This window comes from Pituophis catenifer, unplaced genomic scaffold (assembly GCF_029215685.1).
Source record: "Pituophis catenifer annectens isolate HBS135680 unplaced genomic scaffold, rPitCat1.0.hap2 SCAF_10, whole genome shotgun sequence".
Classification (NCBI taxonomy): Eukaryota; Metazoa; Chordata; class Lepidosauria; order Squamata; family Colubridae; genus Pituophis; species Pituophis catenifer.
Window position 1 is genome coordinate 14,467,460 of NW_027256890.1, and position 17,337 is coordinate 14,484,796.

Here is a 17,337-nt window from a genome sequence, read left to right on the forward strand (position 1 = left end):
TTATTGTCATTGCACATCGTAGAACGAAACTAAATGACATCTTCGGTGTACTTACAGATTTCTATAAGTCTTACAGATTTATAGTCTACAATAGTGTTTCTCAACCTTGGTAGCTTGAAGATGGGTGGACTTCAACTCCCAGGATCCCCCAGCCAGCAGCGCTGGCTGGGGGATCCTGGGAGTTGAAGTCCACCCATCTTCAAGCTTCCAAAGTTGAGAAACACTGGTCTACAAAGATGTACAGATTTCAACTCCCAGAATTCCCCCAGCCAGTTAAAGACTTACAGACATAAAACTCCCAGAATTCTGGGAGTTGAAGTCCAGAAGTCTTGTGAGTTGCCAAAATTGGGACACCCAATAAAGCAGTATGATCCGAATCACATCTCGCATTGCATGGGCTCTCCCTTATTGCTTGTTTTTCTGAAAAACCACAACACAGTTTTATAGTTTTGTCCATTATTTTATTTTTATTTATTTTTTTTCTCTCTCTCTCTCCCCCTCTCTCTTTTTTAGGAAAATATATCTGGGGGGGGGGGAAATGCACATTCCCCCTCTACTCTTTCCATAAAAGAAGTGCATGATAAAAGCATTACAAAAAAGTCTGTCGGTGACACGGAGGTTTTTCAGGGCTTGTTCCACAGGTGGAAGATCCCATTCCAAGGACCGCTCAGCACCACTGCCAGGACGACGAAGAAAACCAGCACCAGACCTTTGGCAAGGGTGTGAGAATAGGGCTCTCCTGAAAAGGGGGTTGGGGACAAAGATTTAGAAACGGGACGATGCAATGAAGCGAGGGCGGAAGAATAGAATAGAATAGAACAGAATAGAATAGAATAGAATAGAATAGAATAGAATAGAATAGAATAGAATAGAATAGAATAGAAATATGGAATAGAAGAGAAGAGAATAAACAGAAGAGAAGAGAAGAGAAGAGTAAGAATAGAGTAGTGTAGAGTAGAATGGAATGGAATGGAATGGAATAGAATAGAATAGAATAGAATAGAATAGAATAGAATAGAATAGAATAGAATAGAATAGAATAGAATAGAAATATGGAATAGAATAGAAGAGAATAAACAGAAGAGAAGAGAAGAGAAGAGTAAGAATAGAGTAGTGTAGAGTAGAATGGAATGGAATGGAATAGAATGGAATAGAATGGAATAGAATAGAATAGAATAGAATAGAATAGAATAGAATAGAATAGAATAGAATAGAATAGAATAGAATTCTTTATTGGCCAAGTGAAAGGCCAAATGGCCGTCTTTTTACCTGTGTAGTAGCGGGTCATGGGATAAAAAAGCTCAGGCCAACAGACGTCGTTCCTCCTGCAGTCGTACTCTGTGTAGTTAATTTGAAATCTGGAAAAGAATTTTTTAAAAGTTTGAAGGGCAAAGCTGTGCCAGGAAAGTGATCATCGCTTAAAGCGACAGAGAGTTTCTCTTAGGCAGGTGGTCCTGGACTTATGACCATCATTGGGACCGGAGTTTCCATCGCCAAGCAAAGTGGTGGTTAAGTGAATGGCGGCTGATTTTACAACTTTTTTTTTTTTTGCCATCGTTGTTAACCGAATCACTGCCGTTGTTAAGTAAATCCAGTTTTCCCTCCTTCCTCTGTTTGACTGTTTGCCAGAGCCTGCTGGGAAGGTCGCAAATGATGATCGCATGACTCTGTTTCCCTAATAGTTTCTCTGAACTATCAGGTAGATTTTAAGAAGAGATTGGACAACTGTTTGTCTGAAATGGTATAGGGTTTCCTGCCTGAGCAGGGGGTTGGAATAGATGACCCCAAGGTGCCCTCTAACCATTCCATTCCATTCCATATTTTCTATTCTATTCTATTCTATTCTATTCTATTCTATTCTATTCTATTCTATTCTATTCTATTCTATTCTATTCTATTATTCTATTCTATTCCATTCCATTCCATTCCATTCCATTCCATTCCATTCCATTCTTTCCTATTCTATCCTATCCTATCTTATCCTATCCTATCCTATCCTATCCTATCCTATCCTATTGCCTATTCTATTCTATTCTATATCCTATCCTATCCTATCCTATCCTATCCTATCCTATCCTATCCTATCCTATCGCCTATTCTATTCTATTCTATTGCCTATTCTATCCTATTCTATTCTATTGCCTATTCTATTCCAATCCATTCCATTCCATTCCATTCCATTCTGCATTCCTATCCTGCATTCCTATTCCATTCCATTCGTCTGCATCCAAGGCTTACCTTGTCTTTGGCACTGGGGGCTGAGCAGGTACTTTAATAAACTGCACTGCAGCAGAGATGGGAAGGGAAGTCACGTTCTCTAGACAAACCAGGGCACAGGGAACGTGCCAAGTTATTGTTGAAAAACTGAAAGAGAGAAGTCTTTACTGGACATGGGAACTGCAGCTGCAATGCAGAAGGCCGTGCCCTGTCACCTATCTGATTTTCATCAACTTTCTAATGTGAGCCATTTTTTTTTTAGCCTAGTAATATTATAAAAGAGGACAACTCTAATTCTTAATTTTAGCGCTCATTAGAGCAGAATTTTTTTTTCTAAGAAGCATCCTGAATAGCAGCAAAAATAAACAGCCATGACGCTAGACCTCAACTTGGGTGATATGGGCCAGTCGTGAAATTCAATTTTTTTTACTACCGGTTCTGTGGGCGTGGCTTGGTGGGCGTGGTGTGGCTTGGTGGGCGTGGCAGGGGAAGGATTCTGCAAAATCCCCATTCCCTCCCCACTCCTGGGGGAAGGATATTGCAAAATCTGAATTCCCGCACCCCGCACGGGATTACGACCCCATAATCCCTTGCGGGGTAGAGTCTGGGCAACTGAATGGAGCTAGCGGAGTGTTTTACTGGCCGGATGCCCTTCCTGTTGCCAATGTGGAGTTTTGTTCAGCAGATAAGATTCTCATTGTGCCCAGAGAGAGAAATATCTGCCTCTACCTAGGACTGAACTCACAACCTCCTGATTGTGAGGCGAGAGCTCCACCTCTAGGCCACCGCACCACTAAATAAATTAGAAGTATATGTGGAAAGAGAAATCTTTTCTTAAACGTGGAGGAAACCACCGAGGACCATGAAGAGATCCGAGTTTGGCAAATGCGAGTAAGATTGTACACACCTGATTTGCACCCCAAGTATCTCTTCTTGAGGGATTCCTTCTATTGCGCCCACATCAGCGGTGATGATCTGAATGTTCAGGTGGGCAGGAACATCAGGACAGATTCCTCTTAAGAGCCCCTCGCTTGTGTTTGCACTGGAAGAGGCATTTAATCCTGTAAGCCGCAAAAATATATAGGCTGAGAAGGGTAACCAGTCAAATTGCTCAGCAATTTATCCTTTTCTTTCAACGTTAAAAGAGAAAACATGAACAAACAAGAGTTTTATGAAGACAGGATTGTTTCATTCACTTCACTTTCCCCAAAATAGTTCGACTGATTTACAATGCCAACGTCCAACTTTAAATTAATTTAGAAGTCTAATTATCTTCTATACCTGTGGTTCTCCTGTTAGCTAGATCAGGGGTCTCCAACCTTGGCAACTTTAAGACTTGTGGACTTCAACTCAAAGCTGGCTGAGGAATTCTGGGAGTTGAAGTCCACAAGTCTTAAAGTTGCCAAGGTTGGAGACCCCTGGTCTAGAACATGGTTTTCATAACAAATAAACGAAAAAAAAGTAAGAAGATCGTAATGCTTTTAAACACAAACTAAAAACCGACAATTAACTGGCGGGTTCTAAATTGTCTTACTCACGGATGACTTCCACCCAATCATCTGAGATGTTTTTACGGGCGTTGCCTCTTTTTCCAACGTGGCTCACTTGCACCAAGGAATTCAGTCTTGCAGCAACGTCCTCTCTGGAAAGGAACAGGCACGCGATGTATAAATGAAGTGTTCGTTTTGTTATATTGAAAAGAAAAAAACACCAGGTTCCAGAAATCAATGTGGATTTCTTAAAGCTTCCTTTTATTTCAGTGTAAAATTAGAATGTCTTCCCTCTTTTAAAATTAAGAAGAAATGAATTCCATCCCAAACAGGGACGCGGTGGCTCAGTGGCTAAGACACTGAGCTTGTCGATCAGAAAGGTCGGCAGTTCAGCGGTTCGAATCCCTAGTGCCGTGTAATGGGGTTGAGCTCCTGTTCCTTGTCCCAGCTTCTGCCAACCTAGCAGTTCGAAACAGGTAAAAAATGCAAGTAGAAAAATAGGGACCACCTTTGGTGGGAAGGGAACAGCGTTCCGTGCGCCTTTGGCGTTGAGTCATGCCGGCCACATGACCACGGAGACGTCTTCGGACAGCGCTGGCTCTTGGGCTTTGAAACGGAGATGAGCACCGCCCCCTAGAGTCGGGAACGACTAGCACAGATGTGCGAGGGGAACCTTTACCTTTACCTTACTAATTCCATCTCACCTCAACTGCGTGCAGTTGTCTGCAAGGCTGACTTCCATAATGCATCCAGAAATGGAATTGAATCCAAACAAAAGAGGGGTCAGGTTTCCCGATGAACACAAGTTCTCGCCAACTAAGTAATGGAGATATATCTGGTTGAGAAATTGTTTTTTTCAAACTCCTATAGCGCTGTTCTAGTATTTAAACAGAAGGCTCTAGAAAGGGACTTTTTCTCTTCTCAGACATCAAACAAATCAAAGGGAAGTGACTAGAGTCCAGCTTTCTTTGCGAATTAAGACTCTCTTAAGGAAAGGTTTTTAAAATTAGACTTGATATTGTTTGCTGGAGCCTCTCACAGAAAAGCAAACATACAAAATAATATTCATAATTTTTGTTCTTGTTCCTGAGGATAGGAACGCTGTATTTGCCATGGGTAAAATAAGCACGGAATAAATTCGTAAGTTTCATTCAGCCAAATACAACTCCAATCACTTTTACTCCCCTTCCTGCACAGAAATATGAGCGAAGACCCAAATGAACATTGCAGCGAGAAACCAACGTCTAATGCTGTTTTATTCCTCTTGCAATTGTATAATGTTTGTTTAAAAGGATTACCGGGCTTCCAAAGTTTTAGGCTGGTAACAGGAGCCAACGAAGTCAGGTTGGTGGCTCTAACTGGCTTGCCAAGCTGGTAACCTAGGTAAAGAAAAGAAGATTTTGCAGGCTTTGAATGTGTCCGGTAAAGTAATATTGTAGAATAAGAGAGATCGGTCTTGCTAGAGCTAACGGTCTCACAAATGCCAAATTTTATGCACACCATCCAGCAGTAGGTTTCACATGTTACTACCGGTTTGTCTCACGTGTGCAGTGGCTCGTGTGCGCGCCTGACTTGCGCACATACGCCTGGGCTTCCGCGCATGCTTTGCTCGCGCACGCACCTTCCGTGCATGCGCCCGGTCTCAAAAATGCGTGTAAGTAGGATGGCATAGAGCCGGGGCAGGGGCCAGCCCACCTGCAATTTCCGCTACCGGTTTGGGTGAACAAGTCCGAACCGGTTGAATACCACCTCTGACACCATCCCTCGGAGCTGTAGAACTGGGTCTATCAGTAGTAGACAGGTAATCCTTGATTTACAACAGTTTATTTAGTGAACATTCAAAGCAGTGGTGAAATGTAAAACTGGTTACTACCGGTTCTGTGGGCGTGGCTTGGTGGTGGTGGTGTTAATGTGACTGGGTGGGCATGGCCAACTTTTTTTTTTTTAACTTTTAAAACCATTTTTTCTACAACCTCTTCGGCCAAAGAGGTTGTAAAAAAATGTGTTTAAAAGCCTCTGATGATCCCAGCTGAGTTGCCTGATCATCAGAGGCTTTTTTTTCTTTTAAAAACATTTTTTCAGCTGAAGAGGTTGTAGAAAAAATGCTTTTAAATTTTTTTTTAAAAAAAGCCTCTGGTGATCATGTGGCTCGACTAGGCATGGGGGGTGGGGCAGGGATTTTTGCTACCGGTTCTCCGAACCACCCGCCGCCATCGCTACTGGATCAGGTGATCCAGTCTGAACCGGGAGCATTTCACCCCTGATTCAAAGTTACAATGGCACTGAAAAAAAGTGACTTATGACCCGTTTTTCACACTTATGGCCATTGCAGTTCTAGAACGGGTCAAGCTAGTAAGCAGCCCACACTCTTTTCCTCAAAGAAACTCTTTGGCTGCGTGTCAACGGAAGAGGTGGGTTTCTCGGGTGTCACCCAAAGCATCAGAGGTCAGCTAAATAGTCCAGCTCCCAAATGCCACCGATTCCCCAACAAATTACACGATCAAAAATAAACCCAAATATCAGCACCCGCTGACCATCAATCTGCCACTGAGGGTCTTCTGCACCCCAAAGTCACATCACCCACCTGGGTTCCCCGACAATTCTTCCATGCTTGTAGCGTCGGCGCTCACAAACGTGAGTGTGAATTTCTGTGTTATCGTTTCTAGCGAAGACAAAATGGGAAACGGACAAATGTAAACTGGAGAGGCATACATACACACATACCCCGAGGGGTGTTAGAGGTATCTTACCCCCACAGTATTTTTTTCCAGAGAGTAAGTCATCTATGTACCAAGTTTGGTTGAAATTGCTCGAGGCATTTCAGAGTTATGCTGGAACATACACACGTACACACACAGAAAGCCATTTTTAGATATGTATTGAAGAAGGCAAGGATGCTTTAGAGCCAATGAAAGAAAACAACAGCTAGGACAACTGATTCCAAATCACACAAGTAATCTTTTGTTTGCTGAAAAGCTAATATTGTTAAAAATAAAAACTGGACTAAGAGAAATATAAAAAAACTACCTTCTGGACACATTCCTCCATAAAGGACTTTGATCTTCAGTTCTTTTATTCTTTTGCCTTCCCATACGACGATGTAATCTTCAGCAAAGGTCACATTTCTGCATTCTGAACACAGGAAAGCTCTCGTATAGGTTATAGGTCCATGATGGCTAACCTGTGGCACGCAGAACCTTCTCTGTGGGCATGCGTACCATTGCCAGCTGGTCTTCAGATTTCTGGCACTCAGGCGCACACACACACACACACACACACACATTCCAGTTTGGGCACTCGGTGCCGAAAAGGTTCGCCATCACTGTTATAGGTCATATATGTGCAGTTTTTTCATTAAACCTTTTCAAAAGATGGGTTATAACTACGTATAAAAAAACACGCTCAACGCATATTTACCTTTCCCGGCACAAGGGAGTGGGGCAGAACTCCTGTCTTCGTAGGTCACTTCTGGTTTGATGCTATCTGGAAAGGAAAAAAGGGATTAGCGGCAAAACTATGATGGAAGATCTAATGCAGGCTGTCCTCGACTTACGGCTGCAGTTGAGCCCCAAATTTCTGTTGTTAAGAGAGACATTTGTTAGGTGAGCTTTGCACCATTTTACGACCTTTCTTGCCCCATTTGTTAAGGGAATCCCTGTAGTCGTTAAGTTAGTAACACGGTTGTTAGGTGAATCTGGCTTCCCCCATTGAATTTTGCTTGTGAGAAGATCGCAAAAGGGGATCGCATGATTTGAGGTCACTGCGACTATCATCAATATGAGTTGGTTGCCAAGCCTCAGAATTTTGATCACATGACCATGGGCTGCTGTAACGGTTGTAAGTGTGAAAAATGGTCATAAATCACTTTTTACAATGCCGCTAAACAAACTATTGTAAGTCAAGAACTCCCTGTATTAACACATTTGTTGGCATTTGTCTTATTTTGGCAAAGGGGAACCCCAATAGCAGTCATGTGGTGGGCATGACTCAACGTCAAAGGCGCATGGAACGCTGTTCCCTTCCCACCAAAGGGGGTCCCTATTTTTCTACTTGCATTTTTTACCTGCTTTCGAACTGCTAGGTTGGCAGAAGCTGGGACAAGGAACGGGAGCTCACCCCATTACGCGGCGCTAGGGATTCGAACCGTCAAACTTTCTGATCAACAAGCTCAGCATTTTAGCCACTGAGCCACCACGTCCCACAAAGCAGAATTAGGCACTTGCATTAAAAAAAAAATTGCAAGACCGCAGATCTCTCACTGGCAATCAAAACCGCCGTACCTCCATCACCGCCGTTTATCGCGATCTTTGACATGAGGCTCTCTGCTTCCTTGCATGTAGCCATACATTTGGCTTCAATATTCCGAAGGAAGGAAACGGGAGCGTTTCTCGCACAACTGCCAGCTATGAATGGCTGGATGACACGAGAAGAATAGGATATCCGGTTTATTTTTGTGTCATTCCCCCTTTCCCCAATCCAGGGGGGGGGGGGGACCATCTTTAATGTACAAAAAAGAAACCAGAGTTTTCTTTACCTGTGGAACTGTAAAATAGTCATTCTGAACAGTCAGGATGGGATCTCCTTGCTTGTAACCGTTTGAAAGCTTTCCTGGGGTGGTTTGCAACGGAAGCTTAAAGGAAGACACCCGGGATGAAGAACTGCAAATAAATGTTATCAATCTATAATCTGTACAATAGAAGATGTGGGGATTCCCAGCCTTGCCCCACCAAGGAGACAGACACAATGCAAACTGAACTGAAATCTAAACATTTTGCTGTCATTTTCGGGAGTCACCGTCTAAAAACCACGGTTGTCCCCACCCCAAATTAAAACCAGGTGTTACACATTCATTTTGACCTCACCAACCTCACTGCCTTGGGGGAAAGATAGACACAAGAAGAACTCTTTGCCTCACACTTACAGAGACAGGAATATAAAATATGTATAAAATATAAATGTGTATATAAAGGGCAAATCACTAATACAACTAACTGCTCTGCAAGGTGAAATCATAGGACAGTAATTATTCAGGCCAAACACACATCCTATAGCCATGTTTCTCGACCTTGACTGCTTGACGACGGGTGGACCACAGCTCCCAGAATTCCCTAGCCAGCACGGGGAATTCTGGGAGTTGAAGTCCACTCCTCTTCAAGCAGCCGAGGTTGAGAAATCACTGTCCTATAGAAATAGATGGTCTGCTTATCTAATGCTGGTTTCACAACTCCACACTGCTAAGCCTCTGAGGAGTTTCCATACTTACGTAGAACCATCATAGAAGTATCCAAGGAAAGGAGAATTATTAAGGGAAGACTGCACACATAGGAAGGGAAACCAGTCAGGGGCCAAGATTCCGGATTTGACAGAGCAGAGCTGGTCAAAAGGGGGATTGACGTCTCCGCCAAACACCCCTTCAAAACAGGAGCCCTCAAAAAGCTGCTTCATCTCTGGGGTACAATCCTAGGGAGAGAGGCAGAGCTGGGATCAGCCTGATGCCATTCTAGTACGACTGAGTAGCTTCGCAGACAAATCTTAAGGGAAAAGACTGTCGATTAACACTGTCTATGTCAGGGGTCTCCAACCTTGGCAACTTTAAGACTTGTGGACTTCAACTCCCAGAATTCCTCAGCCAGCTTTAGTGAAGCTTTGCTGGCTGAGGAATTCTGGGAGTTGAAGTCCACAAGTCTTAAAGTTGCCAAGGTTGGAGACCCCTGGTCTATATGACATGCAGAAGATTCTCAATTCAATCTCAGCCTCTGAGAACTGAGAGGAGGGTTAAAGGAATACTTTTGCCAGTCTCAGCAGCTCCTGCTAGGCCATAAAAAAAGTTGAGCTAGGTATAAGGCCATTTTTTAAGGTTATTGCCTCATAAGAGTCAGGGGTAACGTGGGAGGAGGCCTTTGAACAGAATACAGAATAAGAGAACTGGAAGGGACCTTGGAGGTCTTCTAGTCCAACCCCGTTCAAGCAGGAGACCCTACACCCCTTCAGACAAACGGTTATCCAATCTCTTCTTAAAAGCCTCCAGTGTTGGAGCACCCACAATATTTGGAGGCAAACCATCTACTGATTCATTGTTCTCACTTTCAGGAAATTTCTCCTTATTTCTAGATTGGATTGCTCCTTGATTAGTTTCCATCCATTACTCCTAATCCAGAAAGTTAATCCCATCTTTTTCCATCAAAGAGCTTTTTTCGTGAAATCTATTATTAAACTGTTTGGTTCAAAGAGCATCTCAAAGAACTAATTGCAGTTAAAGAAGTGGGCCAGAGTTTCAGAAATGTCAGCTTTCTTGGGTGAGGTTTAGAATGAAGAGTTATAGAAATTAAAGGCAGAATTGGTACCTCATCACAACAGCACTGAATATCACAAGCTCCTGCCGTGAGGTTGCAGGGACAGGAGCCCAACGGGTGAAACACTTGATTGGGGATCATCGTTGCATTCTCTATTAAAGAAGAAAAAGGTGAAAACTGGTGAGTTAAGTTCAAGAGATGCCTTTTCCTTTCAACACCTTCTTTCTCCTCAACAATTAAAGCCTCCTTATGTACGCAAAATAAGTGTGCAAAACCACATTTTGCTGACTGGCTGCATACATTATGCCGAAAACATCTAAAGGTCAACATGACTTTCGAGATGAATAAAGTGCAGATAATCCCAATCACCTCATTCACTGGAACCTTATTGATTTCTAAACTTGTTTTACAGTCCAGCTGAAATTTCTGAGGTGGGCAGCCTTATAATTCAATTATAATGTGGGTCCTTGGTTATCTCTGAGCTTGATCGTTTTCTTGCAGACGTTTCATTACCAAACTAAGTATCATCATCAGTGCAAAGGGAGTAGGATTTGCTCCCTTACTAACACTGATGATGTGACCTAGTTTGGTAATCAAATGTCTGCAAGGAAGCCACCAAACTCAAGAGATCACCAAGGACCCCATATTTTAGCCCTGAGTGACAAATATCCTCTTCTATCAGATTGATTATATAAACCCATGCTTCTCTTTCACTCATGCAAGACACCATTTTTGGAAGAATATCATTTTTGAAAAATGTCACTGGAGCAAGACGTTGCAACCAAAGCTGAAATAATTGCAATTTATCCAGATCCTAGCTGTAGTGTGAGACCCGTGAAAGTCAGCATACAGCCAGAAAGAATGAAATACCTTCTATTTTTCCCGTTAGGTTTCCTGAAGATGTATTAGCATATATTTCCGCTTGGATTAACAACCGGGCCATGACCTTTGTCCCTTGACATGCTGAGACCTGCAAACTTTGAAGCATGCACAGGGCCTCCACGCAGCAATCGGTGGCATTTGAGACACACAGTTGCAGGTGCCTGGTCAAGGACACCGTCACCTTGGAAACGTTCTGAAATGCAAAATATGTCAGTTGGCAATTAACCGAGAGAGATTTATGAATTACAATGTAACTATGAACATTAAGCCAACATCAGGGATAAAACAGCAATATTTTATTTGGGTCTCTATTTACTACAATGCTTAAAAAATGCCAAAGGGAGGGAATCTAGGTCAAGAATTTATGGAAAGAGATTCTCAGGAGATTCTTAAGAAGTTGATCTAAGATCTTTTGCTGGCCAAGTTAAGAGGAGAATCACTTTTTCTACTCACCCCTTGATGTGTGACTTGCAAGCTCCAGTCATCTGTTCGGTTTCTACCACTACAGTCTGAAAGGGGCAACAATCCTAGAAGAGAGCAGAGAACATTACCATATGCAATGAGCAAGGACATACATTCAATTTCACAGCTACTAAGATTGTTGGACGAGCAGGTACAAAAATAGCCAGGGAAATGACTGAAACCTGGGAAACGGGGCCCCTTGTCAGTCAACAGGAGGGTTGATTCGCCACCAGCTTATCAAATACTCAGGAGCCAAAGACTTGGCAGCACAAGGAAATAACAGCCAACGACTTAATAGTCATCAACACCCAAATCAGCAACTAAAAAGCCACACCCAACCAGACACCACATAAATATGATGCATAGAATAGCGCAAAGCATACATTCTGGTGAGAGAAGTTCCCTGAAGATGGGCTTCAGCATGAGTCCAAAAGCTCAGAAGACTAAGCCTCTAGTCCCAATGACCGACCCAGATTGGATCGTGCATTATCATATACTGTATTTTTCGGACTATAAGATGCACCTAGCTGTTGGGGAGGAAAACAAGAAAAATAAATCTGCCTCTGCCTCCCAGCATCCATCATTCGTTCTGTGGGCGTGGCTTGGTGGGAGTGGTGAGTGTGACAGGGGAAGGATACTGCAAAATCTCCATTCCCACCCTACTCTGGGGCCAGCCAGAGGTGGTATTTGCTGGTTCTCCAAACTACTCAAAATTTCCGCTAACAGCTCTCTAGAACATATCAGAACCTGCTGGATTTCACCCCTGCTGCAGCCTGTTCACCGCCATGGCCCATTCACTGCCACCACGGCCCATTCAGCACCGCACATTTGGCACCGCCATTTGGCGCCATGACCCGTTTGCCACCGCTGCTGTGGCCTGTTCTAGAACAGCTGATCAGCGCCACACCAACCCCCCTCTATCCCCTGCTGCAATATTCACTGTATAAAACACACGGACATTTCCATCTATTGGGGGGGGGGGAGTGCATCTTATACTCCGAAAAATACGGTATATTATCATCTCTCAAGGATCATTCCCGCTAGGAAGAGTAAGGTTAATTCATTTTGCAAAAGAGAAAACAATTTCTTCTCCATGCTCTTTGGAGTCCCAGAGCTTCCTGAGGTCGTCCCAAAAATGGTTTTGAAGGATGCTTACCCGTTTCATCATCTGCCACAGCGAGAGAGAACGTATCTGCATGGCTGTTGGTCAAAGAAGCTGTGACCACAGTCCCGGACATGTGGATGAACGAAGGTTGGAAATCTAAACAGGGAAATTGGTATCATTTTTTGAGACATATTAGTATCACTCATTAAATCTTGGCAAAACCTTTTCTCCCTAAAGTGTCAATTTCTTCATCATTTCATTTCACCATCAGTAAACGTTAAGGAAATCTAGGGCGCCATAAGAGATTTTGGAGATTGTGTTTTTGTGTCATTATTCAGTTACAAAAATGAAGTTAAAAGAGGTGAGGAGTTGCTAACACCAATGTTTTTGAGCACACCGAACTGGTTGTAATTTACTGAAGGCTTTGGATGTTGTTAATGCAGGACAGTCTGAACAAAATCCAATCAAGGGACATTAAAAAATAAAGCACTATTTTACAAACTCTCTTAGCTATGTTCCCTAAGAGACTTAGCCACGATGACACAAGCTAAACTTTGTCAGTGTGTGTATGTGAGGGGATTTCCACCTTTCAGCATGTTTATTATACCAACTCAGCCTGCAGCTCAGAAAATTGGGTATTGTACATATCCTGAGCATGGGTTCATTCGGATCATGTGAACGTGACTATGAAGGGATGGAGGGAGGGAGGGAAGGAAGGGAGATAGGTTGGAAAAAAGAAGGAAGGGAAATGAGAGGGCAGAAATGAAGGAAAGGAGATGGGATGGAGGGAGGGAGGGAGGGATGGAGGAAGAAAGGAAGGAAGGAAAATGATAGGTTGGAAGAAAGACGGAAGGAAGGAAGGAAGATGAGGAAGGAAGGGAGGAAGAGAAGATAAGGAAGGAAGGAAAAGATGAGAAAGGAAGGAAAAAGATAGGTTGGAAGGAAGGAAGATGAGGGAGGGAGGGAGGGAGGGAGGGAGGGAGGAAGGAAGGAAAAGAAGATGTGGAAGGAAGGAAAAAGATAGGTTGGAAGAAAGGAAGGAAAGAGGTTAGAAGTAGGAAGGAAGGAAGGAAGGAAGATGAGTGAGGAAGGAAGGAAGGAAGGAAAAGAAGATGAGGAAGGAAAAAGATAGGTTGGAAGGAAGAAAGGAAGGAAAGAGCTTAGAAGTAGGAAGGAAGGAAGGAAGGAAGATGAGTGAGGCAGGAAGGAAGGAAGGAAGAGAAGATGACGAAGGAAAAAGATAGGTTGGAAGAAAGAAGGAAGGAAAGAGGTTAGAAGTAGGAAGAAAGATGAGGGAGGGAGGGAGGAAGAGAAGATGAGGAAGGAAGGAAAAAGATTGGAAGAAAGGAAGGAAAGAGGTTAGAAGAAGGAAGGAAAGATGGAAGGAAGGAAGATGAGGGAGGGAGGATGGAAAGAAGATGGAAAGAAGATGGAAGAAAGAAGGGGAGGAGGAGGAAAAGAAAATGAATGGGAAAGAGGAAAGCAAAGGCGGGAGGAAGGACAGAGGAGGAAGGGAGGAAGATATTTCATGGCTGCGAGGCAAGCAGAACCAAACCACAAAGACATGAAACTGGCATAAAGCAGCACCTGTTGGATTTCTGCCTGCCCGTCCCTGATTAAGCCCACCTCACCCCCACTCCCCACCTTTGAACCTTCCCCTCACCCACCCTGCTCCCCATCCTGGGCCCAGGCCCGAAACAGCCACAGCAGCCCCCAAAGGATCCCCCGGAGGCTCATGGCGAGGCTAAGACGGGCCACTCGGGGCCTCAGGATCGCCTCTCGCCTCAGCCGCCGCCATCTTGCCCGCCGCCTTCCTCGGTTGCTATGGAGACGGCCGGGAGGAACCAGGTCGGCTCTGAGGGAGCGCCAAAAGGGGTAAAAAAAAAAAAGACTGAAATCTCCCGTTGCGTTGCGAGTGGAAGCTAAGGAAAGAGGGGAAAAATGCGCGTCTGTGGTAAAAGTGGTAGAAAACAACACAAAAGAGGCCCTTTCTTGTTACTGTCCTCCCCCCACTGTGGGAATGGTATGTTCCTCACTCGGGTTGCCCTACAACCCCCATCGTTCCTTTCGCAGACGCTCCCGCCTAGAAACGGCCGATTTTCGCCCCTGAGAATTCTGGGAGTTGAAGTCCACATGGCTTCAAGGAGCCAAGGTGGAGTAACCCTGCTTCAGATAGACAGGATGACAGTTCCCATCAGCCACAGCAGTGAAAATTGATTTTTTTAAACTTTTTTTAAATTTTTTTTAAAATTTCTTCCTTTCCCAGTCGCTCTTGCTGCTTAAAAATGAATCCACCCTCTTCATTTTTTGTGTAAAGGACGTTGATAATACTAAAAAAACACGTCCCCAAAATCATTTGAAACTTATTTTATTCATTTATTTCAATTCATGCCCAACCTATCTCAGTGTATAAGTGGTGAAAAGTCATTGAAACATACAAAAAAAATAGCAATAAGCCCCCAAATAGCAGCGGAGCAAACAGATTTGCTCATAAGTAGCTCCCAGAGGTAACATAAAATGCAAAATAAGGATAGAATAATTTACATTTCTCTAGTCTAGGAGATACGCATTCAGTTCTGGATTTCTGATTGCATCATTGAAATTGCTGTGTCTGCTGTCACAGGCCAAAGCTTAACTGGAATGCCTTGCAAACCTTTATTTATTTGTGTTGGTCTAAATCTCTGCGTAACCATGGAACAAAAGCACAGCCGAATACAGAAACTCATCCCTGGCATAGCCAATTCAAGACAATAGAGAGAAAATACTTTCTGTGCCGTGATAGTAATAATGGTGCTAAAAACAATTCATGTACAGCACAGCTGCAGGTATAACTGAATACTTGGGATGCAAAAATCAACAAAGAAGAAGAAAAAAAACCCGAATAGTTTGTCACCAAAATGGAAGACCAGGCTGAAAAAATAAGATTGGCAAACTGAGATCAGATGCAAGTAAGCTGGAACAGATGAAAGGAAGAAAAAAAATGGAAGAACCAAAAGATCAAAGAAGAACTCATTGAAAAAAAAACCACTTAAAAACAAGGAAGTGCCAAAAATAATAAATGCAACCAATAACAGCTAAAGCTAAGAAAATTAGCAGATGCGAAGCTCAAACTGCAAATTTTGAGCAGAATGCCCAGTGCTAAACACACTCGGGGTGTTAGGTAAACAAGATGAAAATAAAAAATGGGACATCTTTGGAGCTTTGTTGTAAAAAAAATTAAGGGTCACTAGTCTGAGGCCCTTAGTCAATGTTTAGCTGATGCCCAGCGTGTGGGAATTAATCCATCCGCCTTCAAGCGATAAACCAGGATATCCTTTTTCCCTGGGTGCCTTATTGAAAGCAAGCTCTTTTGCCATCTGCCAGTAGATCACTCCAAGCCCAGACACTTCAAAAGAGAAGCATCTACCATATTTTCTACCCCGTTCCAAGATTTTTAGCACTTTTGTACGGCTGTTGGTGACTCAATTAACACTGAGCAAACATGGCCATTGGCGGCGATCCCAAAATCTCTTTGATGTTTTTATATAAGAATGATTCTTTCTACTCGCTTTGCCTTGCAGATCTCTTGATGGCCCCTCAGCAAGTGAAGAATAGGATTATCAAAGAACAGAAGGAGTTAGCCACGGTAAGGCGACCCATTTTCACTGCCGGGGAATTTTCACCAACCGTTGGGAGTTTTAAAGATTCCGCCTGCCACTTAAATGTGAAATATCAACTTTATTATGTCTTTATTCTATTTGTAGACCAGAGGTCAGCTTCAAGAGCTTGAATAATACATATTTTATCCTCCCAGCCGTGCTAGGCTTGGGATGAGAAAAAGTAAGTCAAGGCAATGGTGAAATGGACACATAAATTTGGGTCTGGTCATTTGTAGTCCTCTGCTCGAACCTGTGTGCCACACACCGGCTAGCTGGTGGGAACAGATTTGAGGCTGGCAAAATTTAATGGTTTTCAACAACCAGAGATCTACCAGCAACAGCGGACAAAACATGGTGACTCCGAAATTGGTGGTTGTCTATTTACGCCATGTTAAATGTCCCGTTTTTTCTCTACAGCCATGTTTCTCAACCTTGGGGACTTTAAGAAGTGTGGACTTCAACTCCCAGAATTCTTCAACCAGCCCTGGCTGGAGAATTCTGGGAGTTGAAGTCCACACTTCTTAAAAGTTTCCAAGGTTGAGAAACACTGATCTACAGGATCTGCCACCTCTTTGATTCTTGATGTCTAGACCATGACAGTCAACATTTCCTTTTACCTGAAGCAGGAAGCATCTCCTGGTTTGATGGTGCTCCCTCTTGCAATTCTCCCTCTCTTCTTTCCTTCTTCCACAGATGCTAAAGAAGCTGGAACAGCAGAAACGTAGCCGCCTGCGAGAACTTGAGGAGGAGAAAAGACAGTTTTGCTTGCTTATGGTCAAGAAATTAGCACCCAGGGCCAAGAGAGGATCGTCCATGGTCACAGAAAGAGATTCCAGGAGATCGCCTTCTAGCGTTCCGCCTTCTCCTCTGCGATCGAGTGAAAGCAGCTGGAGGAATCTAGATCCCGGGATGCGTGTGAGATCGGACACGGCCTTCTTCACCACGGCTGGCCGAAGGCTCCCCACATCCAGTTCTCCAAAATTAGCCCAAGTAAGTTTTAACTTTGGAAATCGCAGGAGTTTTAAAAGGTTACTGTTTTTAAAAAAGTAAGGTTCGGTTCATCCGTTGCACTCAATCATGACTTTGCTTGTTGGTTTGGCATTGGTGTTTGTGACGCCACCAATTGTGGTGTATAAATCCCGCTTTACAATTCAGTGTGCTACGTAGTTTATTCAGTAGGCCATCTAGTATTGACAGAAACCGTGGAACAATAAGAGATGTTGGGTTCATATAACACATGAAGATCAAAC

The 17,337-nt window shown here is 43.4% G+C and overlaps 1 protein-coding gene across 2 annotated transcripts; it reads right to left on the reverse strand.

Moving 5' to 3' along the window:
• Positions 1–487: 487 nt before the first annotated feature.
• On the reverse strand, positions 488–16,836 carry TCTN2 (tectonic family member 2). 2 transcript variants are annotated; one of them, XM_070950937.1, is made up of 18 exons: positions 16,705–16,836; positions 12,501–12,605; positions 11,336–11,409; positions 10,871–11,075; positions 10,052–10,152; positions 8,971–9,167; positions 8,242–8,365; positions 7,988–8,120; positions 7,125–7,190; positions 6,735–6,839; positions 6,292–6,369; positions 5,006–5,086; positions 4,412–4,523; positions 3,756–3,859; positions 3,125–3,278; positions 2,239–2,364; positions 1,270–1,358; positions 488–739 (listed from the first exon to the last, which is right to left on the reverse strand). In XM_070950937.1, exons 1-18 carry the CDS (start codon positions 16,718–16,720, stop codon positions 624–626), a joined length of 1,986 nt encoding a protein of 661 aa, XP_070807038.1. In that variant the 5' UTR covers positions 16,721–16,836; the 3' UTR covers positions 488–623. The 2 variants fall into 2 exon arrangements, with proteins under 2 accessions (XP_070807038.1, XP_070807037.1); XM_070950936.1 differs by lacking the exon at positions 16,705–16,836 and adding an exon at positions 14,117–14,199.
• Positions 16,837–17,337: the final 501 nt, after the last annotated feature.

Coding starts and splice junctions, on each gene's coding strand:
- TCTN2 (XM_070950936.1), bottom strand. CDS start 14,186: ATGAGCCTCCGGGGGATCCTTTGGGGGCTGCTGTGGCTGTTTCGGGCC. Junction 5,087..6,291: donor AGAATTGTCGGGGAACCCAG/GTGGGTGATGTG, acceptor TTCTTTACCTAG/GTTACCAGCTTGGCAAGCCA. Junction 2,365..3,124: donor ATACTTGGGGTGCAAATCAG/GTGTGTACAATC, acceptor TCTCTCTTTCAG/TTTTTCAACAATAACTTGGC.